Raw genomic sequence first — 23,462 nt, forward strand, 5'->3', positions numbered from 1 at the left:
ATCCTTTTACTGGTCTGGGGTCCTCTGTGACCTGTCTGGGACCCTCTATCAGCCCAGTATTGGTCTGGGACCCACAGCTCACCCCATACCAGAGATGGGACGGGTTTATCCCTGCACGGACCGGGGGTGGTGCCCCAGCCGGGGGTGTGCTCAGCTCCGCACCGAGGCAGACACAGGAGCCCCAGTGCACAGCTGGTAGCCAGGACTTTATGCGCCCCACACAGACACGGACCCCGGGGAGCGGAGCCCCCGACAGCGAGCGGGACCCCCGGGGTGACACACGGAGCCCCCGACAGCGAGCGGGACCCCCGGACTCCGTGTCCCCCTGCAGCTCCAAGCCCGGGGACAGCGACACCCGGTCCCCGGGCTGGCGGCCGGCGCGAGGTCCCGGGGGCCGGGCAGGGTCCCCCCGGGCAGGGTCCCCCTGGGCAGGGTCCCCCCGGGCTGGGTCCCCCCGGTCACTGCTTGTCGATGGCGCCCTGCTCGGCCGCGCTGTCGCGGGGCACGGGCGGCCGCAGCCACGGCGTCTCCCGCAGCACGAACCAGCAGTTCCCGGCCCACAGCAGGAAGTTGAGGAACCCGAAGAGCTGCAGGAGAGGAAAGGGGAGAGGGGAGAGGGCAGAGAAAAAGGGAGAGGGTCCCACAGGGCGGCCTTGGGGGAGCATAGCACCCCACACACACCCTGTGCGCCCCATGAGCTCCGAGCACCCCATGAACCCTGTGCATCGTGTGTGCCCTGTGCACCCCATGAACCCCAAACTTTCCATACATTCCATACACCCTGTGTACCCTGTGCATCGTGTGTGCCCTCTGCACCCCATACACCCCAAACTTCCCATACATTCCATACACTGCCTGCAGCCTGTATATAGTGTGTGCCCTATACACCCCATGCACCCCAAACTTCCCATACATTCCATACACCCCACACACCCTATACTTCCCATAAATTCCATACACTGCATGCATGGTGTGTGCCCCACACACCCCATACCTGCCATAATTCCCGTACATCCCACGCACCCCACTGCACTCCAGACATCCCACATGCCCCATGTGTAACCCACGCCCTGTGCCCCACACACCCCATACTCCCCACCCATGCACCCCAGGCACCTTGTGCACCCCATGTGCTCCACATGTGCCATGCAACCTGTGCACCCCATGGGCCCTATATGCCCCATATGCTTCATGCACCCCATGTGCACCGTGTAACCCCAATGCCAGATGCACCCCATGCACCCCACTTGACCCCACGAGCCCTTATACCTCAAGCACCTCATATGCCCCATGCCCACATGCACATCGCACACCCCACACATCCCGAACACTGCCAGGGAATGCATCACGACCCCACACCCATCCTGGCACTCCCTGATGGCTGTGTGCCCATTTCCAGTGCCAGGATCCCAGTACAAGGTGCCCCAATCCCACTGCCAGGATCCCAGTGCACGGTGCCCATTCCCAGTGCAGAGTGCCCCATTCCCAGTGCCAGGATCCCAGTGCACGGTGCCCATTCCCAGTGCAGAGTGCCCCATTCCCAGTGCCAGGATCCCAGTACAAGGTGCCCATTCCTAGTGCAGGGTGCCCATTCCCAGTGCCAGGATCCCAGTGGGGGGGATACAGTGTGGATCCCCCATCCCGTGGTACCAAGGCAGGTGGCTGTGGAATGTTTTCACCCACATTTCCATGCTGCCCTCTCCTGGCTGAGCTCAGGAATCTGGCACAGGTGTGGCCAAACGTGTATGTACACCTGCGTACCCATGTGTGTGTCCCTGTGCCTTCCTGTGTGTGTGTGTGCCCATGTGTATGTGTGCCCCTGTATATGCCCGTGTATATGCCTCTGTGTGTGTGCCCGTGTGTGTCCATGTGTGTGTGCCTGTGTGTGCCCGTGTGTGTGCCCATGTGTCTGCCTATGTGCTTGTCTCTGTATGTGCCCATGTGTGTGCCTATGTGCTTGTCTCTCTATGTGCCCACGTGTGTGTGCCCGTGTGTGTGCCCGTGTGTGTGCCCATGTGTGTGCTCCTGTGTGTGCCCATGTGTGTGTGCCTGTGTGTGCCTGTATGTGCCCCTCTGTGCCCCTGTGTGCCCATGTGTATGCCTATGTGTGTGCCCGTGTGCGTGCCCCTGTGTTTGTCTCTGTGTGTGCCCACGTGTGCCCGTGTCTATGCCCCTGTGCGTGCCCCCGTGCCCTCACCACCGAGATGTTGGCCAGCCCCATGGCGGGCGTGGTGCCAGCGTTGCAGAGCACACCGTCGGCCTGGCACACGGCCATGGCAGCGATGAGGGCCGAGGGGCGCGTGGCCGCCTTCACGTCGCTCAGCCCCTTGCCCCACGCCGCCGCTGCCACCAGCCAGAAGAAGGCAAAGCAGACGGTGACACAGAAATCCTGCCAGGACGAGAGCCTGGCATCAGCCGGCACCCTGGCACGGCGCTGGGCTCGCGTGCCCCGGGGTGAGCCTGCCTTACTGTGAACGGGAGCTTTGTGTTCTCCGTGTACAGGGAATGGAAGCGGAGGTAGAGCACCAGAGCAGCCATGGAGTAGAGGAAGGAGAAGACCCCCAGGGTCACGAAAAACTCGGCGGGAGCGGAGAAATCGCCCACGAGGTACAGGGTGCGGGCTTCTGATTCATCCTCACAGTTGGGCATCCCAAAGGGAATCTGGTATAACCTGGGGGACGGAGGAGGTCAGGGGGCTGGGAATGGAGAGGAGGGTGGGGGTGGGTGGTGTGACCATGCTGGGGTGGTCCCATGGGAATGGAGATGGTGATGGGGATGGATAGAATAACCAGGATGGGGTGGTCCCCTGGGAATGGTGATGATGACAGAGATGGATAGAATAACCAGGATGGGGTGGTCCACTGGGATGGATGGATGGATGGATGGATGGATGGATGGAGTAAGTGCTGGGGTGGTCCCCTGGGAATGGAAGGTTTGATGGTGATGGCTACAATAACCAGGCTGGGGTGGTCCCCCGCGAATGGAGAGAGGGAGGGATGGATGGATGGATGGATGGATGGATGGATGGATGGATGGATGGATGGATGGATGGAAGTGATGGGGTGGTCCCCTGGGAATGGAGATGGTGACAGAGATGTTCAGAATAACCAGGCTGGGGTGGTCCCCTGGGATGGGGGGGATGGATGGATGGAGTAAGTGCTGCAGTGACCCCCTGGGAATGAAAGGTTTGATGGTGATGGCTACAATAACCAGGCTGAGGTGGTCCCCTGGGACTGGAGATAGTGATAGGGATGTCCAGAATAATCAGGATGGGGTGGTCCCTTGGGAATGGAGATGGTGACAAGGATGGCTACAATAACTAGGCTGGCATGGTCCCCTGGGAATGTAGGGATGGATGGAGTAAGGGCTGGGGTTAGGGTTAGGGTTAGGGGAATGGAGGTGGTGACAAGGATGGACAGAATAACCAGGCTGGGGTGGTCCCCTGGCATGGGAGAGATGGATGAAGTAAGTGCTGGGGTGGTCCCCTGGGAATGGAAGGTTTGATGGTGATAGATAGAATAACCAGCATGGGGTGGTCCCCTGGGAATGGAGGGCACAGATCCACTGCCATAACCTGGATTCTTTTCCATGATCTAGTGCCCTGGCATAGGGCTGGCAGCAGAGGAAAGGGGTTGGAACTGTGACTCTCATCTGGCCCAACTCCATCATTGCCTTCTCAGATAAATCAGGATTCCCGTGGACTTCCCTGAGTACTGAGAATTTCCCTCCTTCCCCATCCGGTCTTTTGTGATTTACAAGAATCCCCCTGGGTGGTGTCAGGAAGTGACAGGGATGCCAGGGGATGTCCCATGGGGTCAGGGTGTGGGTGGTTTCCAGCTGAACACAGCTCTGCAGACACCATGGCTGCGGTCCCATGGAGGTCCTGCCAGCAGGAAGGGAATCCAACCCAGCCCAGCACCCCCAGCCTGTGTGGGGCAGCCTGGGGGGCTCAGCACCCCTCACCTGAAGGGGTACCCGAACTGGATGCTGATGGCTGTCATCCCTCCACCTTCACATTTCACTGTGGCTCCGGTCTCACCGCTGAAGGAGCCACAGGAGCCGAAGGCGAAGATGGCAAAGAGCTACGGGAGAGGGTGAAGGGTCAGGGGGTGAGCTCTGGGGCCCCTTTCATCCTCGGGGGGCAGGCTGCATCCCCTGGCACTCAGTAATGGGCAAGCTGCCACCCCCAGGGGCTGGCCTCAGGGCTTCCCTCCAGCACTGGGATTCCAATGGCGCTGGGATTTGAGGGTGGGGTCATGTTTGGGGGGGTGGGGATACCAAGGCCAACCCCACCCCCATCCCCCTTTAATTTTGGGCAGGGTACTGAGTGCCAGAGTGGGTTTCCAGCCAGCTGGGAGCATCCCCATGGTGGCACCCCCGGATCTGTCCCCTCCCCAGGAGCCAGCATTGCCCTCTCTTGCTGTTGGAGTGACACTGCTTTCATCCCTTGGGTGAGGGTGCTGGGAAACACCATTCCCAAAGGGTTTTCCCACAGCTCCCCCTGGCTGAGCTCCCAACCCTCCCAGGTGAAATGGAGGATCATTGAAATTTAAAATAAACACTGCACTTTTTACAACAGCAGGACCTTATACAACCCACACTGGGACTCAAATAGTTCAGACTCAACCCAAACTTGAACCTGAAGTGTATGAAATAGGCTCCAACATAGTGAGGAATGTGAGTGAACAGCAACTGCAGTTCAATCCAGAATGGTCTCTCAAACGTGTTGAGTTGCTAATGCAAATTAACATCTCAAAAATCCAACCAGCCTGCTCCTCCTTCCTAAGAACATCCTTTGAGGGCTGGACAATGTTGTTACAAAGACAGGTACACCTCAGGAGCAGAATAAGAAAGGATCTAACTGGGATATTAGGGACAAGATTGGGAGTTTTAAATGGAATTGATTCAGAAATACTGATGAATAATCCCCAGCAGGGATGGGCAGCCCGCGTGTGGCACTGAGGGTGTAAGCAGGGGTTTCAGTGGATCCTCCAGGGATTTTCTGCTCGTTTTTGTTTTTGGGCTGTCTTTGCACATGAGGTCTGATCCCATATGGTGGCCTCAATGGCAGGGGGAGCCCAGAGCCCCCGTGGGTGGGATTATGCAAACCAAAGGATTGGGGGAAAGCCCCTCAAGCTGCCTTCTCCCTGTGGGAGATGCCCAAAGAGAGCTGAGTCCCCCCCTGTACCTCAGTTTCCCCCGGGAGCCCCCCGGCCCTGGCGAGGCCGAGCTGCAGAAATGCCACCCTGAAACCCAATCTGCCAGGAGCCATTCATGGCACGGCCAGCACAGGACAGAGCCGCGGGCGCTTGGCTGCCCCCCTGTCCCCAGGGTCCCCCTTGCTGGGGCTCACTGACCCCCAGTCCCCTCCCCACACACCCCCCCACCCCCCCAGTGCCCCCTGAGCCCCTGGCAGTGGCAGGGACCCGGCACCCCGATGTCACCGTCCCCTTTGGCATGGCCGGGCACAGCCACCTGCTCAAGGTCACCGCGAGGGGCTGGTGGCCCGAACCCGTGTGGCCCTGCTCCCCCCTTCCCCCGGAGCCCCCAAAACGAGGCCTCCCCCCCGCTGCTGATGGGGTGCAGGAAACTCTGCGGGCTCTGGGATTCCTTCAGGAAGGAATGGAGCCCCCCAAATGTGGGGGGACTGCGGGCTGTGGGGAGCAGTGCTGGAGCACGGGCTGTGACGGGGGGTCTGGGGGGACACACGGGGGTCACTCACCCATTCCAGCACCTTGATGAAACCCAGCGGCTCCTGGAGGCGACCCCAGCGCAGCCCACGAAGGACACGGTCCTGCAGGAGAGAGCGGCGGGAGCACCGGGACGGCACCGGGACAGCACCGGGACAGCTCCGGGGGATTGGGGCGCCACCCCGGATTGCCACAACGGGATTCCCCCGGGCACGGGGCTGTAACGGGAGTCAGGGGGCTGGAAAGGGCCCTGCTCCGGGCTGGGGGTTGTCTCGGTGGAGAAGGGTTTACTCCGGGAAACCGGGGGGATTGCCCCGGCGAACAGGAGGGGCCACACCGGGGAACCGGGGAGCTGCCCCGGGGAAACGGGGGGGAGGCAACGGGACTGCCCCGGGCAGGGGCTGCCCTGGGGGACCGGGAAACGGCATCGGCCGCGGCACCAGAGCAGCGGAGGGTGCACCGCGGCACCGGGGCTCGCACCGGCGGCTACAACGGGGCAATGTGCGCTGCTCCGGGGATCGGCACTGGAACACCACGGACTCCTCCGGGACAGCACGGGGACACCGGGAGCTGCCCCGAGAAACAGTGCCGGGACACCGAGGGGCTGCACCGGGAGCCTGCCGCGGTCACCGGGAGGGGGGGACGCACCGGAGCCCTACCTGGAGCCGGGGCGGTTTATCACCGGCCGCGGGGGCGCCGGGCTCCGACATGGCCGGGCCGGGGGCGGTCGGTGCTGCCTCCGCCGCCCGCTGGGACGGCTCCGCTGGGGGAGCCGCCACCGGGCAGCGCAGCGCCCCCGGGGCGGGCAGCACCGCCCCGCCCCCGGCAGCGCCCCTGGGCCGGGCCCCCCGGGCCTGCCCCCCGCCCCGGGCCGCCCCCGGGCCCGCCGGGCAGCGCAGCGCCCCCCGGGGGGGGCCCGGCCGTGCATCGGACCGGGAATGAGGAGCGCTGGAACGGGACGGGAATTCCGCTGGGGAACGCTACCGGGGCCGGTAAGGCTGGCGGCGTGGCACCGTGTACCGGGCATTGGGGTGCCGGTATGGCCCGGGGAGCAGGGGCGTACAGCCCCTCCCGGTACCTCCTCCCCGTATTGCCGTCCGTCCCGGAGCCCCTTCCCCACACCGCCTCCCGAAGCTTCTTGCCGGTGTCCCCTTCTCAGTATCCCATTCCTGGTGCCGCCTCCCCGACCCCTTAGTCCCGGTCCCCCCTTCCCGACCCCCCAATCCCGGTTCCCCTTTCCCGGTTCCCCATTCCCGGGAACTCCTCCCGGCAGCGCACCGTGCCCGCCGCAGGCCCCGCCCCCTGCCGCTCTGGCCCCGCCCCTGGCACTATAACCACGCCCCCTCTACGACCACGCCCCTCAGAGCTCGCCCGGCTCCCGCTCTGGCCTCGCCCCCTCTCCTCAGACCACGCCCCCATCGGCGCCCTAGAGATATGACCACGCCCCAGAGGCTCAGGCCACGCCCATCGGCTGTAGCCCCGCCCACCATTCCAATCCCGGTCCCGCCCCTCCCCTCTGCACTGATCCCGCCCTCCCCGCCCTCCCATTGGTCGGACCGCAGCGCCGCTGTCCAATGAGCGGGCGGCGCGGGCGGAAGTGCCGCTCGGGCCGGAAGCGGCATTGCAGCCCCCGGTGAGGCCGCGGCGCTCCCGGTGCCCCCGGACCCCCCGAGCCACCCCCGGCCCCTCCGGAGTCCCCGGGATCCGCCGGCACCGCCCGGCCCTGCCGCCGCCATGTTCCTCACGCGCTCCGAGTACGACCGGTGAGTGCCCGCCCGGCCGCGGCTGAGTCACGGGCCTGGGCCCGAGCGGTCCGGGCCGCCCCCACCGGCGGCTCCCGCGCTGGGATCGCACCGGGAGCTGCCGAGCCCTGCCGCGGGACCGGGGATGCCGGGATGGGACAGACTGAGGGCGAGGGGAGCTCGTGGTGTGCGGGGATGTGGTACCCGGGGATGGGAGCGTGCCCGGGGGAGCGGGAGCGCTGGGAACGGAGCGGAGCACCGGGAGCGGCTGAGGGAGCGGGAAGGGGCTCAGCCTGGGGAAAAGGAGGCTCAGGGGGGACCTTGTGGCTCTGAACAGCTCCTGACAGGATGGGACAGCCGGGGGCGTCGGGCTGTGCTCCAGGGAACAGGGACAGGATGAGAGGAACGGCCTCAGGCTGGGCCAGGGGTGTTTAATTTGAATATTGGGAATATTTTCATGGAAAGGGCTGTCCAGCCCTCACACAGACTGCCCTGAGGAGAGATGGAGTCCTCATCCCTGGAAGGGCTCAAGAACCACGTGGAGGTGGCACTTAGGGACAGGGGTGAGCGGTGGCCTTGGCAGGGCTGCGGGAGAGGCTGCACTCCATGATCTCAAGGGGCTTTTCCACTCTCCGAGGACTTTTCCACTCTCAAGGATTCCAGGATCCCATGCTCAAACAGGACCTGTCTGGCTCCTGGTTCACCCTTTTCATTCCAAAGTGTTCCAGGATACCCCACCTGCTTCTCACCCCTGCCTTGACCTGCTGGCTCTCCTGCAGTCCATGACAACCCTGGGGCTGTGGACATGTCCCTGTGTCCCCTGCCCCTCCTGTGCCCAGGTGGCCTCACCATTGAGCAAGATTTTGGTTTCCTGACCTTCTCACTGTGTGTTCTTCTTGCAGGGGTGTGAACACCTTCTCTCCAGAGGGGAGGCTCTTCCAGGTGGAATATGCCATCGAGGCCATAAAGGTACTTTAAAAATGTTTCCTTCAGAGTTTCCCTCAGAATTTCCGGGTTTCCCTCAAAGATTTCCGAGTTTCCCCCTCAGGATGTTCCCGAGTTTCCCCCTCAGGATCTTCCCGAGTTTCCCCCTCAGGATCTTCCCGAGTTTCCCCCTCAGGATCTTCCCGAGTTTCCCCCTCAAGGATCTTCCCGAGTTTCCCCCTCAAGGATTTTCCCGAGTTTCCCCCTCAAGGATTTTCCCGAGTTTCCCCCTCAAGGATTTTCCCGAGTTTCCCCCTCAAGGATTTTCCCGAGTTTCCCCCTCAAGGATCTTCCCCAGTTTCCCCCTCAAGGATCTTCCCCAGTTTCCCCCTCAGGATTTTCCCGAGTTTCCCCCTCAAGGATTTTCCCGAGTTTCCCCCTCAAGGATTTTCCCGAGTTTCCCCCTCAAGGATCTTCCCCAGTTTCCCCCTCAAGGATCTTCCCCAGTTTCCCCCTCAGGATCTTCCCCAGTTTCCCCCTCAAGGATTTTCCCCAGTTTCCCCCTCAAGGATCTTCCCCAGTTTCCCCCTCAGGATTTCCGAGGTTTCCTTCAAAAATTTCCAAGTTTCCTTCAAAGATTTCCTTCAAAATTTCCTTTCCAAATCTCCTTCCAACCCCAGGCAGGGATTGCTCAGGACTTGTTGGAACCCTGGATGCTGAGAATTTTAAGTTTTCTGTGCTGAAAGGCACAGATCCACAAAAGAACACTGCATTTGACCTGAGGCTGTAAAGAAGGATTCCAAAATTGATTAATAGCACTGGAATTATGAGGGTGTAGTTAATTACAAGTGTGTAATATCACAGAATAGAAAACTTAAAATTGGGGTTTTAAAATATAGTAATAAATATGAAGGAAAATAGAAGTTTTAGGGTGGAAACAAATTGTTCTTCTTTACCTTCATCTTCATAGATTTGAGTGGTATTTTATAATTAAACAGAAAAGTCCACACTGCAAGCTTCAAGAAATCAATTATTAAGTTAAAAGACAAATTAATTTGAATAAAATTTCTCATTTGGATAGTTTAACCTTAAAAGACCTTATGACAAGAGATAGTTAACCATTTTGTACCTTACTAATGAAAAACTACAAAACTCACAGCTGTGAGACTGTAACATTGATAAGAAACAATGAATACCTAAATTTGAACACAAACTATCATCTCAAGTACCTCCAATCCCTACCCCAATAAAAATTTAAAAAAAAAGAAACAAAGAACCCACAAGGCCTAATCAGGCTGTGTCTGTTTCCTCCAGGCAAACATCCCACAGCTCTGCTCTTTTATGGGTCAGGAAGGACCAAAACCTGATTTTGATTTTGATTTTCCCCAAAACTCAGTGGAATGTTCCCTCTCTGTCCTACCAAGTGATTTGTCCCCCAAAAAATGCAATCCAAAGCTGTTTATCCCCAAATCCAACCTAAACCACTTCTTGGGTGGATTTAAATGTAAACTGAAGGTTGTGTAAACTGAAGGTTGTTATGAACAAACCCACCTTTGCAGGGCCAAATGGCCTTTGGGGATTAAACATCCTTAATTGATAAATGTCCTTAATTGATAAATATTCCTGTCTGTTACATTGATAGAATGTGGGTGTTTTGCAATAAGTTTAAATTTGGAAAAAACAGGTCAAGTAGTGAGGGGAAAAAGCTCTGGGGTGTTTGAACAGGGCAAGAAGAGGAAGGGAAGAAGCTCTGAGGTGGTTGAACTGGGGAGAAGGGTCCTGACTTCGCCTTCCCTGTGTTGCTTTGGCTCCTTGGGGCACTAAAAAGAGGAATAAAGAAATAATGTAACAGAAAAAGTAATACAAGTATCAAGGACTCGGGAATTAAAGCTCCCAGGGGGATGTTGGTGGCCATGCTGGCTTGATTAATTAAAACACATCTCCTGCCGTGCCTGTGGCTGTAGGTGCAGCTTTCCAGGGAATTTTGGGGTTAAAATTAAACCCATGCCTTGAAGTGGGTGTTGGGAAGGAGCATTGCACACTGCAGCTGGGACAGTTGTGCCAGGAAATTCCCTGGGGTGGGAGGGCTGGGAGTGCTGGGATCCAGGCAGGGCTGGTGGGATTAAGGGAGGACCAGTGTGGGGCTTGGTGGGATTGAACAGGATTGAGGTAAGGGCTGGTGGGATGCAGATTAGGGGCTGTAAAATCCAGAAGAGCGTTGGTGGGATCATGGTGGGGTGGAGGTAGTTGTTGGTGAGATCAAGGCTGGGTCGAGTTCAGGAGTTTGGTGGGAGCAAGGTGGGACCAATGTGGGGGTTGGTGGGATTAAATAGGATTGAGGTAAGGGCTGGTGGGATGCAGATTAGAGGTTGGAAAAATCCAGATTAGGGGCTGGTAAGATCCAAAAAGCATTGGTGGGATCAAGGTAGGGTGAAGGTAATTGTTGGTGCAATGAAGGTGGAGTTAAGGTAGGACCAATGTTGGATTTGGTGGATTGATTTGGTGGAACAGGATTGAGGTAAGGCCTGGTAAAATCCAGATTAGGGGCTGTGGGATCCAGAAAAGCATTGGTTGGATCATGATGGGATGAAGATAATTGTTGATGGAATCAAGGCTGGGTCGAGTTCAGGAGTTGGTGGGATCAAGGTGGGACCAATGTGGGGGTTGGTGGGATTAAATAGGATTGAGGTAAGGGCTGGTGGGATGCATATTAGGGGCTGGTAAAATCAAAATTAGGGGTTGGTAAAACCCAAAAAGCATTGGTAGTATCATGGTGGGATCAAGGCAGGGCTGGTGTGATCAAGGTGGGATGAAGGTAGTTGTTGGTGGCATCAAGGCTGGATCAAGTTTAGGAGTTGGTGGGGTTTGGGGCTAAGGTAGGACCAGTGTGGGTTTTGGTGGGATTAAATAGGATTGAGGTAAGGGCTGGTAAAATCCAGATTAGGGGCTGGTGGAATCCAAAAAGCATGGGTAGGAACATGGTGGGATCAAGACAGGGCTGTTGGGATCAAGGTGGGATGAAGGTAATTGTTAGTGGGATCAAGGTGGGGTTAAGGTAGGACCAGAGTGGAGGTTGGTGGGATTAAATAGGATCCAGATTAGGGGCTGGTAAGATCCAGAAAAGCAGTCGTAGGATCATGGTGGGATCAAGGCAGGGCTGGTAGGGTTAAGGTAGGACCAATGTGGGGGTTGGTGGGATTAAATATGATTGAGGTAAGGGCTGGTGGGATCCAGATTTAGGGGCTGGATTGGTAGGATCAAGGTGGGATGAAGGTAATTGTTGGTGGGATCAGGACTGGATTGACTTTAGGAGTTGGTGGGATTAAGGTAGAACCAGTGTAGGGATTGGTGGGATTAAATAGGATTGAGGTAAGGGCTGGTGGGATGCAGATTAGGGGCTGGTAAAATCCAAAAAGCATTGGTAGGATCATGGTGGGATCAAGACAAGGCTGTTGGGATCAAGGTGGGATGAAGGTAATTGTTGGTGGGATGAAGGCTGGATTGAGTTTAGGAGTTGGTGGGGTTAAAGTAGGACCAGTGTGGGGGCTGGTGGGATTAAATAGGATGGAGGTAAGGGCTGGTGGGATCCAGATTAGGGGCTGCTAAAATCCAGAAGAGCATTGGTAGGATTATGGTGGGATCCAGGCAGGGCTGGTGGGATCAAGGTGGGATCCAAGCAGCTGTTGGTGTGCCCAAGGTAGGATCAAAGTAGGGGCTGTTGGGATCAAGGCAGGGATTTGTGGGCTCAAGGTGACAGTTTGTGCAGTTGAGGTGGGAACCAGGCAGGGCCTGATGGGATTAAGGTGGGATCACAGCAGGATCCAGACAAGGGCTGCCAGGAGCCCCTGGGATCTGTCCCTGTGGCCCTGGTGACACTGAGGTGTCCTGCAGTCCTGGGGTGGAATTGCTGCCTGGGACTCTGGGGAGAACAGGAGATTATGGAAAGCCACGTGCCCAAACCAGAGCTGCAGAGGGATTTGCACTGATGTGGGAAATTCTGTCACCCTTGAAGGTTTTAAAGAATTTAAAACTCTTTTCCCTCTGGCAGAGGAGAATTCCCAGAGCCTTTTACACTCAGCAGGCTCCACAAAGTGCTGTTGCTTGGAGGATGTGCAGCTGGGGAAGGGGCTGAGGGAGCTGGGAAAGGGGCTCAGCCTGGGGAAAAGGAGGCTCAGGGAGGACCTTCTGGGACCCACTGGGTTCTCCTGGAAATCCCATGGATTTCACCCTCCCCACAAGCTTGAAAATCCACCATGCCAAGCCGGAGTGGGTTTGTGTGTGGGTGACACAATTGAATCCAAACCAACTCACCTGCAAATAAGTCAGAGTTAGCAGTGAGATGGGTGTGAGCTGGAGCCTGTGGTGGTGTTTTGCAGCTTGGCTCCACAGCCATTGGGATCCAGACCTCAGAGGGAGTTTGCCTGGCTGTGGAGAAGAGGATCACATCCCCCCTGATGGAGCCCAGCAGCATTGAGAAGATTGTGGAGATCGACTCCCACATTGGTATGGAGGAGGGACTCACCCCTGTGCATCAGATCACCCCTAAATTGTGAATTATTTACGAGAAGAGTCCATCCCCTGGCAATTTGGGGAGTTGTGTGTTGGGATGAGCCCTCCCTGCCAGGAATGCTCATCCCTCCCAGTGCACACCAGCTCCTGCTCACTGGTTTTGCAGGCTCTGAGGCAGCAGAAGGAGCTCCAGGAAGCAGAAAGAGGCAGCTGAAGCTCCATCCCCCTGCCTCAGTAACCTCCCCTGTGAAAGTTCATCCCAAATTTACTGCTGGGAGGGCAGGGAATTATGGTGGGCCTGGCTGGGGCCAGTTTCTCCAGAATCACTGATGCCACCCATGCCCTGAGCAGCCCACAATGGGCTCATGACCAAATATGTCACCCTGAGGGGCAGGAAACCTCCAAAATTCCTGTGTTACTGCTCCATGGGCATGGGAGGAGCAACCTCCAAAATTGCTGTGTTGCTGCTCCATGGGCAAGAGTCCAATTTCCTCCTCCCAGGAGCTTGTGATGCAATCCCCCAGAGGGATCTGTGCTGGGATTCCTGTGGGGCAGCCAGGGTCCTTCCCAGCAGGTTGTTCTGGAGCAAATCTGGATCAATCCCACAGACTCCTCAAGGCTGGAAAAGCCCTCTAAGATCATGGAGTCCAACCATCCCAACTGATCCATATCCCAAAGTGCCACATCCTCACTTTGAACCCTTCCAGGGATGGGGATTCCCCCAGTGTTCACAGGGCAGCTTTGCCAGGGTCTGACCATGCTTTCCATGGAAAAATAATGTAATATCTGACCTGAACCTGCCCTGGTGCAGCCTGGGGCTGTTCCATCTTGTCCTGGGAGCAGAGCCTGACCCTCCCTGGCTGTCCTCTCTTGTCAGGAGCAGTGCAGAGCCACAGGGTCCTCCCTGAGCCACCTTATGTCCAGGCTGAGCCCTTTCTCAGCTCCCTCAGCCATTTTTGGTGCTCCAGTCCCTTCCCCAGCTCTGTTCCCCTCTCTGTACATGCTCCAGCTCCTCACTGTCCTTCTTGTGAGAAACCCAGAACTGTTCCCAAGTGTGGCCTCAGCAGTGCCCAGCACAGGGGGACAAATCCTTTCCCCACCTTCCCACTCAGGGACCAACTCCTCCCTGCACCCCTTGGTGGTTTTGGGCATTTTGGAGGAAAACACATCCCAAATAATGAGTGGAATGAGACAGGAATGAGACAGGAATGATTCCTGGTTGTCCTTTCCCTTGCAGGATGTGCCATGAGTGGCCTAATAGCTGATGCAAAGACTTTAATTGACAAGGCCAGAGTGGAGACTCAGGTAAGATCTGGCATCTCTCTTCTTAAATTAGCAGCACAAATCCCAGGAACTCCTGGAAATTCTGGGAAAGGGAAGATCATTCCATCAAAGAAGCTGGTGGGGAGCTGGAGGCTTGGTGGGAGTGTAGAGGCTGAGCGTTCTGGTAAAATATTGGATGTATTGGTTTTCTTTTTATCCCCTTAAATTTCCTGGATGCCTCAGGTGCTTGGAGGTCCCAGGTACAGATCTGTGCTGCTGCAAAGGATTTTCCTGGGGTTTTCTCCTGTATATCAGCACTTTTCCACCCTCTGGGGAGCTGTAACACATTCCTTCCAAAGCAGATATTGGGATAAATCCCTTCAGCCTTGCATTTCCCTCTTGGCACCCCAAGCCTTGGTATCCAATTTTCTGTGGATTTTTGTACATCCCACTCTGCCTGATGCTTCCATGGGGGAACTGGCTGTGCCCTGAGTTCCACAGGGAATTTATCCTTGTGTTCTCCACCTCAGCCATGCAGGGGTGGGATATTTTGGGCACATGGGGCTAATGGGAATTTTTATTTGTATTTTCCTGCAGAATCACTGGTTCACCTACAACGAGACCATGACAGTGGAGAGTGTCACACAGGCTGTGTCCAACCTGGCCCTGCAGTTTGGGGAGGAAGATGCTGACCCAGGAGCCATGGTGGGATTGGGGGGGATTGGGGGGTGCTGGGGAACCCCCCTGTCCCACCTTGTCTGACCCATTCCCTCCTTGTCCTGCAGTCCCGCCCGTTCGGTGTCGCTCTGCTCTTCGGAGGGGTGGATGAGAAGGGACCCCAGCTGTGAGTTCTGCTCTCTTAATCCTGGGAAAAGACCAAACCTAATCCAGGGAAAAGACCAAACCTCCACTGCAAAATTCCCAGGCTGTTTTAAGGACTTGCTTCTGGGATTTTCCTTGGGTTTATCCCATTATGTCCCTGATAAGTTTGTTAAACCCTTTCCAGAGCTCCACCTGCTTGTTTGGCATGGAAAATCATCATATCTGCCCCAAACCCTTGCCTTTTTAAATTAAAAATGTGGTTTCCTGGGGAGGAGGGAAGTGTTAAAGCTCTCCTCATCTTGAGTGTATTTGTACCTTTCCCTAAAGGAGCGGCAGAGCCACCGGTAACATAATCCATGTGACATTCCTTGGGGGAGGTGTTGGAGCAGCTGTAACCTGAACTCAGTGCTTCAAATGGCCCCACTGGAAGTGGGAAAGGCTTGGCAGAGCCAGACCAGTCAGGGGAAAAAAACTTGCTGAATTTATTTAAAAAAAATGAGGATAAGATGAGGAATCCGAAGGGAAATGGTTCTCTGAGGAAAGAGCCCAGAAGCTCTTGGGAATGAATCCCAGCTCCAGCTGTTCAGGGAGCTCTGGGGGTTGGTGGGAGAGTCCCTGGGGTGCCCTGGGGAGGGATGGGGTGCAGGCAGTGACCCCCTGTCCCCACAGGTTCCACATGGATCCCTCAGGGACGTTCGTGCAGTGCGATGCCAGAGCCATCGGCTCTGCCTCTGAGGGAGCCCAGAGCTCCCTGCAGGAGGTTTACCACAAGGTAAGGGCTGAATTTGGGGTGGGGGTCGCCTCTGTGGGTCTGGGGTACCTCAACACTTCCCAGGATCCCCTCATTCCCTCCCCAGTGAGGATTTAGGGCTGGGCTGGAGAGGAGAGGAGGGGCCTGAGCTGCTCAGCGCAGGATCACTCTGTGAGTAGGTGCTGAGGATCTCTACTACTGAGAGCTGCTCCCAGCAGCTGCTCTCTGCCTGTGAGATAATTAAGGCCATGTCAGGAAGTTCTCTATAAATAAAAACTGAGCTCTGGGTGCTGCTGTCAGCATCAGGCTCTGTGTGGGTACAGCTGGAAGCATCCTGAGCTCACAGCAGCACCTTCAGAGAAGGGAGCAGTTTTTGTGCTGGAAGTTCTGCTCATGTTTGATATTAAATAGGAAATTTTTCCCCCATGATGAGAGAATTGCACATTTTGGGTGTTAAGAAACCAAACCCTGATGAAAAGCACAATTAGTGATGGTGGCTGGGAAGACTAATTTGTTCACTAGAATCTTCAAATTACCCAAATCCTGGATTGTGAACCCTTTTTCAAGTGCAGAGTTAGGGAAACACAGCTGTGCTGCACATCCCTCTGGCTCTAGGGATGCCTGGGATTTAGCAGATTAAATGCAGCATGGAGGATTCTGCCTGGAGGGAATCTGACTTTTGGGAGGGAATTGGTGAAGAGAAACAGCCCCTCCTGTCCCAGATAAACCATTTTAAATTTACCAGATTTATGTCCCCAAATGAACCATTTTTAAACCTCACAAAGGCAGGATTTCACTGTCCCTGTGGATATCCCTGCCCTGCCTGCTCCAGGCTCCCAGGGATGCTGCAGATCCCTTGCTAAGCTGCTCCTTTGGCTGCCTGGCTCAGGGGATTTGGGAGAGGGGAGGGCCAGGGGCTGAGCCTGCAGCTTGTCATCCATCAGCCATTTGTTTTGCAGTCCATGACGTTAAAGGAAGCCATCAAATCTTCCCTGGTCATCCTGAAGCAGGTCATGGAGGAGAAGCTAAATGCCACCAACATTGAGGTGAGTCCTGCTGGAGTCAGGATTGCCCCTGGAGCAAGGAATGGAGCAGCTCAGGGCTTCCTGAGGTCCTGCAGGTGTTCCTGCCCTTTTCATCACATCCTCTGGGGCATTTTGGAAAAGTTGAAGCTTTTCCCCTTCCAGAGGTGCAGAACCTGGTCTGTTTTCATGGCTGATCCATGTGGTATTTGCACCTCCTCAGGATAAGATGAGTCTGACTCCATGTTCTTAGAAGGCTAATTTGTTATTTTATGATTATAAATAATTTTATTGTTATAAATATCATATTATATTAAAGAATGCTATACTAAAACTATACTAAAGAATAGAGAAAGGATTCAGACAGAAGGTTTAGCAAGAATGAATAATAAAAACTCATGACTGACTCCTCAGTCTGACACAGCTGATGGTGATTGGTCATTAATTAAAAACAATTCACATGGAACCAATCAAACAATAATCAGTTGGTAAACCATGTCCAAACCACATTCCAGAGCAGCAAACACAGCAGAAGCAATCAGATAATATTGTTTTCATTTCTCTCTGAGGCTTTTCAGCTTCCCAGAGAAGAATCCTGGGCAAAGAGGATTTTTCAGGAAATATGACAGTGACAGATCCAGGATGAGCAGAAGGGATTCTCTGACCTTCTCCAGTCAGCAGAACCCAACATACCACCCAGACTGCTTCCCCTGCATCTAACCATTCTTTTTTGCCTTGCTGCTTGTAATATTAGAAGGAATGAAAATCACCCAGCTCCTGGGCTGCTATATTGGTCCTGGGGCAGTGCCAAAAATCCCCTGGGCAGTGGGAGCAGCAAGGATCCTCCAGGAATGGCTGTGCCCTGTGCCCTGGGGGCAGGCAGCACCCACAGACCCCCAGAGCTGCTCCTCAGGCTCCTTTTTGGGTGGGAAAGCTCCAAACCCCCTGCACTGGGTGGGGTAAGAGGGAGATGAGAAGCCAGGCTGGTGTATAGAGTTTGCTTCTATTTTGGGTGGGTTATGAGACACCAGACCTTTGCAAAGTGTGGCATTCCAGCTCCTGAGCTGCTCTCTCCTCCCCTTCCTTCCCTCTGAGTGCTGGGAAACCTTTTCCCAAACAGCCCCAAGCTATTCACCCCCTTTTTGTGTTAAATTTTGCTGTGGGGCGACCATTCCTGGTGGGATTCAACTTCCTTTGGAGGGGAAGGCCAACAGCACATGGAAACTTGGATACTGTGTCCCAAAATCATTCCTTGGGGCTGGAATCTCCTCCCCAGGTGCTCTCCCAGCCCTTGGCCATACATTTTTTCCTGGTACAGTGCAGGCAGAGGAATGTGTACAGTATCCTGATGTCATGTCCCTGTTTAACAGGGCTTAACTGTGCTTGGCACAGCCCTGCAGTGGGGTGGCATGGTGCAGGGGGAAGGACAGCAGGAATGTGCTGAGGATTAAAAGGTTTCTGTTGACTCAAGGCACCCCCTGGCTGAAAATGTGCCACCTGAAGAGCTCTTTGCTTCCTAGAAGTATGTGCCTCTCCCATTCCTTGGCTCTGGCCATGCTGCTGTGGCATTTTCCATCAAGGAACAAAGAGAAGAGGGAAAGTGTGGCTGTGCAAGAGTTATATCCATTGGTGGCAAAGGTCAGGAGCCTGAAAGGACTTGACAATTTTAGATTAATGACTTCCCTGTGAAGCCTCTCAGGGAGGTGGGGAGAAGGTGAGGGACAGGTGTGGAGAAGCAAAGGAATTGGTGTCTCTGCTGGTTGTAGTGGTCATGAAGGGTTTTTTGGTATTTAGAGCTGATTTTGGTGCATAAATCTGGCTCTGGTTGGGCCCAGGATCAGTCCAGGGTGGTTTGGTGCCCACAGCAGCTGGGGCTGCCCCTGGATCCCTGGAAATGTCCAAGGCCAGGCTGGACAGGGCTGGGATAGTGGGAGGTGTCCCTGGGGTGGCACTGGGTGGGCTTTAAGGTCCCTTCCAAACTACTCCATGGCTGAGGGGCCTAAAGTGGCATCTCCAAGAGTCTCCACCTTGTCTGGGGCATCCCATCCCATCCCATCCCATGGATCCATCCCATCCCATGGATCCATCCCATCCCATCCCATCCCATCCCATCCCATCCCATCCCATCCCATCCCATCCCATCCCATCCCATCCCATCCCATCCCATCCCATCCCATCCCATCCCATCCCTGTCCTGTCCTGTCCTGTCCTGTCCTGATCCCTGCTCCCATCCCAGCTCTGTCCCTGATCCCATCCCATCCCATCCCATCCCTACTCTCATCCAAGCCATGTCCTGTCACAGACATATTTTATGAAAATTTTTATGAAAAAGCTTCACCTTCTCCATGTTTTGCTGCTTTGGAATGTGATTTGGAGAATTGTTTCCCCAGGATGTGAAATTGTTTTTATTTGATGACCAACGACAGCCACCTGTGTCGAGGCTGTGAGCAGTCACAGGATTTTATTATCATTCTTTTTCATTCCTTTCAAGCTTTCTGATGAAATCCTTTCTTCTATTATTCAATATAGTTTTAATATATATTTTCTTTTAATATAATATATATCCTAAAATAATAAATCAGCCTTCTGAAACATGGAGTCAAGATTTTCATCTCTTCCCTCATCCTGGGACCTCTGCAAACACCACCACCCTGTCCTGTCCCCATCCCAGCCTTGTCCTGCCCCATCCCAGCCCATTATGGGATACCCCAGCTCATTCCATGCCATCCCAGCTCTCTCTGGAGCCCTGGCATTTCCACTGGCACAGCTGTGCCTGCTTTGGGCTCCCATCCCTGAGCCAGCTGTGAATATTTCTGCTCATGTTTCTCTTCCAGGCTCCTTCTCTCATTCAAGTATCTCTCATCCCTGGTGCTGCCTCTGGAATGTTTCTGCTGTCTGCCCTGGCTCTGTGCTGTCCCTGTTTTCCTTAGAGACCTCAGCCTCAGTTTCCCTGAGCCCCTCAGCTCCCAGACAGGCCAGGATTTGTCCCCTTGGTTTCTGGAGGAGAAGAATCCTTTGCAGAGGCAGGAATTCTCTCCTTGATGGCTTTTCCTGACTCTGTGCTGTCCCTTTTTCCTTAAGAGATCCCTGCCTCAGTTTCTCTGCCTCATTTTCCCAGTTTTTCTGAGCCCCCTCAGCTCCCAGGCAGGCCAGGATTTATCCCCTTGGTTCTTAGGGGAGAAGAATCCTTTACAGAGGCAGAAATTCTCTCCTGGGAGGTTTTTGATGGCTTTTCCTGACTCTGACTCTGTGCTGTCCCTCTCTTCCTTAGAGACCTCAGCCTCAGTTTCCCTGAGCTCCCAGACAGGCCAGGATTGGTTCCTGGAGGAGCAGAATCCTTTGGAGAGAAAGGAATTCTCTCCTTGATGGCTTTTCCTGACTCTGTGCTGTCCCTCTTTTCCTTAGAGGTTCCTGCCTCAGTTTTCCCAGTTTTTCTGAGTCCCCTCAGCTCCCACACAGGATTTGTCCCCTTGGTTCCTGGAGGAGCAGACTCCTTTGCAGAGGCAGAAATTCTCTCCTGGGGGGTTTTGATTGCTTTTCCTGACTCTGACTCTGTGCTGTCCCTCTTTTCCTTTGGGATCTCTACCTCAGTTTCCTCACAGACAGGATTTTTGCCCTTCATTCCTGGAGGAGCTGAATCCTTTGCAGAGGCAGGAATTCTCTCCTGGGAGTTTTTTGATGGCTTTTCCTGACTCTGACTCTGTGCTGTCCCTCTTTTCCTTTGGGATCTCTACCTCAGTTTCCTCACAGACAGGATTTTTGCCCTTCATTCCTGGAGGAGCTGAATCCTTTGCAGAGGCAGGAATTCTCTCCTGGGAGGTTTTTGATGGCTTTTCCTGACTCTGACTCTGTGCTGTCCCTGTTTTCCTTAGAGAAACATTTGTCCCCTTGGTTCCTGGAGGAGCAGACTCCTTTGCAGAGGCAGGAATTTTCTCCTGGGAGGTTTTTGCTGTTTTTTCCCCCATGGAGTGGGAGCAGTTCCCACTGAAATTCCCTGCTGCTGCTCCTCTTGAGGAGGCTGAGTCAATGCAAAGCTATTTGTGCAGCAGGCAGCTATTTTAGGGCACCATGGAGCTGGAATGATCCTGGCAGATCAGCACAAGGAACAGCTGCTCCCTGCTCTCCTCAGCCACATTTAACCCCTTGTTCCTTCTCTTGCAGCTTGCCACGGTGGAGCCTGGCATGAAATTCCACATGTACACAAAGGAGGAGCTGGAGGAGGTCATCAAGGATATTTGAAAAAGAGGGAGAAACCCCCCAAAAGCTCAAAGCCCTGCCCTGACCAAAGGACCTGGTGCAGCTCACCCAGCTCCTGGGATTTCCCTCCCCACAGCACCTGCATCTGCTGCTCTGCCAACTCCAGAGGTTTTTTTACCTTTTCTGGACAGAACTGAGCTTTGCCCAAGGAGGGAATGAAATAAATCATTTTGTTACTCTCACTGGGCTCCTCAGCAAGGGGGGGAAAGGTGGGAAGGGAGGGATTTGGAGCCCAAACTGGGGGTGGTGGATTGGGACAGCAGCTGTGCCAAGGGCACTGCCAGGCCTGCTGCAGGAGTGAGTCTCCCTCTTGTGGTGCTGTCCATGGGGAAATCCAGGTGTTATTCCACACTTCTTTTAAAAAAATAGAGAGTTTTAAATCTGTTCAGTGCATTCCTCCCTCTTTCTCCAGTGTTTTTTATCTGTAAAAGAGTTCCTGGAGCTCCATCTGCTTCCCTGCAAAGAAATCTGCACTCAGCCTTGGGGTTAGTGTTTGAAAAAAATCCAGAACAACTGATAGATCAGAGCCCCCCAAGCAGAAACAGGGATAATGGGCTGAGATAACCCCTCACCACTGAAATCCTGCAGGTACCACTGGGGTTTGAGTTAACCCTGTTTTACACCAGAAAATTCCTGCTTATCCCACTTAGTTTTTTGTTCTCCAGCAAAAATCTCTCTGTGTGTCCTCAAAACAGTGTCTGGGAATCAAAGCTGGGTCTGATAAGGGAATAAATTAAGATTAAAAGAGTATTTTCCTATGAAGTCATGGGTGTGGGGAAAGCCAGCTCTGCCTCAATCCTGGCAGCTGGTTCTGAGCAGGGCAGAGGGTTGGAAATCAAATTCCAGGATAAATTACAATTTCAAATTACAATTTCAGGATAAATTAGGGTATCACCCTGAACCAAGCAGCACTGGCTGGTGTGGAAGAGCTGAGTAGAGCTGGGACAGGGGTTGCCCTAGGAAATAGGAATGCTGGAAATGAGGAAATGTGTTTCATCAAATCTCCCTCCATGTCCAGCTCTGCCTTTTCCAGAAGGAAGAATCTCTCTCCTGCTGGTTTTCCCCTCTTTTGCCACTGCCAGATGGATTCAGGAGGGGAAGCAAATCTGGAAAATCAGTTTTTGGATCACCTCAGTTTCAGCATAGCCCCCTCCCTCCTGGGAGAATTCCTGACTCCTCTCCCAGCGCTGTTTAAAGGGAACAAATTGGATCAGGTGCTGCCCTTAGAAGTGGGATCCAACACCTGCCCTGCAGGTGGAACCAAATGACCTAAATTACATTTTCATGGCTTTTTTCTTTTGGGAAGATGTTGGGAGTTCTGGATGCTGAGAATTCCAGACTTTCTGTGCTGACAGGCACTGACCCCCAGGAGAACACTGCATTGACCTGAGGCCGTGGAGAAGCTTCCAAAAGGGAATGACAGAACTGGGATTGTGGGTGTGGAGTTTGAATAGAAGTGTGTGATATCACAAGGTGGGAAACTTAGAGTTTAAAATTTTGGAATATAGCGATAGATATAAAGCAAGATGGAGGTTTTAGCCTGAACATGAAATTCCATCTCAATCCTGACCTTGGCAGAGGTAGAGAAGGAAGGAAAAGAAACGACATTAAAGAAAGAAAGATATAAATAATTAAAACTTAAATTATTTAATTATTAAATTAATTTAAATAATTTAAAAATAATTAAAAATTATTAAAAACTTAAATAATTCCTCGGAGCCTGGACGTGGAGACAGCCTGGCTCTGGCTCGGTGCTGTGCTGCTCCTCATCCCCCCTGTGCCCTGTCCACCCCCGGAGGTCACAGCGCTGTCCCCTGCGGGACCCCCGGCCCCGCCCGCCATTTGTGAATGGGTCGGGCAGGCCCCCTATGGCCTCAGCCAATCAAAAAATCGCTCCGGCGCTCTCCGCCAATCAGAAGCTGTCGCTGGGTAGATTTGAGATCGGAGTGGGGAGGGACGGGTTCAAGCGCTGCCAGCCAGTCACAGGAGGTGGTTGGCGGTGATTGACAGATAAGCGAGCCAATCAGCTGGCGCGGATGTGCCTTCGGGGAGGAGGCGTGGGCGCGTTCTGAGCGACAGCTCGTCCAGCCAATCCTCGCCGCCCCGGCTGGGACACGCCCCGATAGACGGACAGCGATAGGCGGATGGACAGAAAGACAGGCCGATAGACAGAACGACAGACGGACGGACAGAAAGCGCGACAGATGAATCGACAAAGATCCCCGCCCCGTGCCCGCCAGCGCACGGGCGGACGGACAAAAAGACATCCCTACTTTCAACGCCTGGGACGGACGGACAGATAGATGACCCTCCCTGCATCTCCCGGGATGGACAGACAGACAGACAGACAATCCCCTCTGCGTCCCCTGGCATAGACACACAGACAGACATCCCCTCTGCATCCCTGGGATGGACACACAGACAGACATCCCCTCTGCATCTCCAAGGACAGACAGACTTCTCTGGGCTTCTCTGGCACCAC

General features: G+C 54.5%; 2 protein-coding genes across 3 annotated transcripts; one reads left to right on the top strand and one right to left on the bottom strand.

Moving 5' to 3' along the window:
• Window positions 1-185: 185 nt before the first annotated feature.
• SYPL2 (synaptophysin like 2) lies at window positions 186-6,499 on the bottom strand. The gene is made up of 6 exons (XM_059487859.1): window positions 6,350-6,499; window positions 5,723-5,794; window positions 3,964-4,082; window positions 2,470-2,671; window positions 2,198-2,389; window positions 186-587 (listed from the first exon to the last, which is right to left on the bottom strand). The coding sequence occupies exons 1-6, from the start codon at window positions 6,398-6,400 to the stop codon at window positions 459-461; spliced, it is 765 nt and encodes a 254-aa protein (XP_059343842.1). The 5' UTR covers window positions 6,401-6,499; the 3' UTR covers window positions 186-458.
• Window positions 6,500-6,657: 158 nt separating this feature from the next.
• PSMA5 (proteasome 20S subunit alpha 5) lies at window positions 6,658-21,162 on the top strand. Of its 2 annotated transcripts, none has more exons than XM_059487850.1 (9): window positions 6,658-6,682; window positions 8,335-8,401; window positions 12,733-12,859; window positions 14,103-14,170; window positions 14,726-14,833; window positions 14,914-14,972; window positions 15,620-15,722; window positions 16,661-16,747; window positions 20,885-21,162. In XM_059487850.1, the coding sequence occupies exons 3-9, from the start codon at window positions 12,811-12,813 to the stop codon at window positions 20,960-20,962; spliced, it is 552 nt and encodes a 183-aa protein (XP_059343833.1). In that variant the 5' UTR covers window positions 6,658-6,682; window positions 8,335-8,401; window positions 12,733-12,810; the 3' UTR covers window positions 20,963-21,162. The 2 variants fall into 2 exon arrangements, with proteins under 2 accessions (XP_059343833.1, XP_059343832.1); XM_059487849.1 differs by lacking the exon at window positions 6,658-6,682 and adding an exon at window positions 7,265-7,453.
• The last annotated feature ends 2,300 nt before the right edge of the window (window positions 21,163-23,462 follow it).

This window comes from Ammospiza nelsoni, chromosome 23 (genome assembly GCF_027579445.1).
Source record: "Ammospiza nelsoni isolate bAmmNel1 chromosome 23, bAmmNel1.pri, whole genome shotgun sequence".
Classification (NCBI taxonomy): domain Eukaryota; kingdom Metazoa; phylum Chordata; class Aves; order Passeriformes; family Passerellidae; genus Ammospiza; species Ammospiza nelsoni.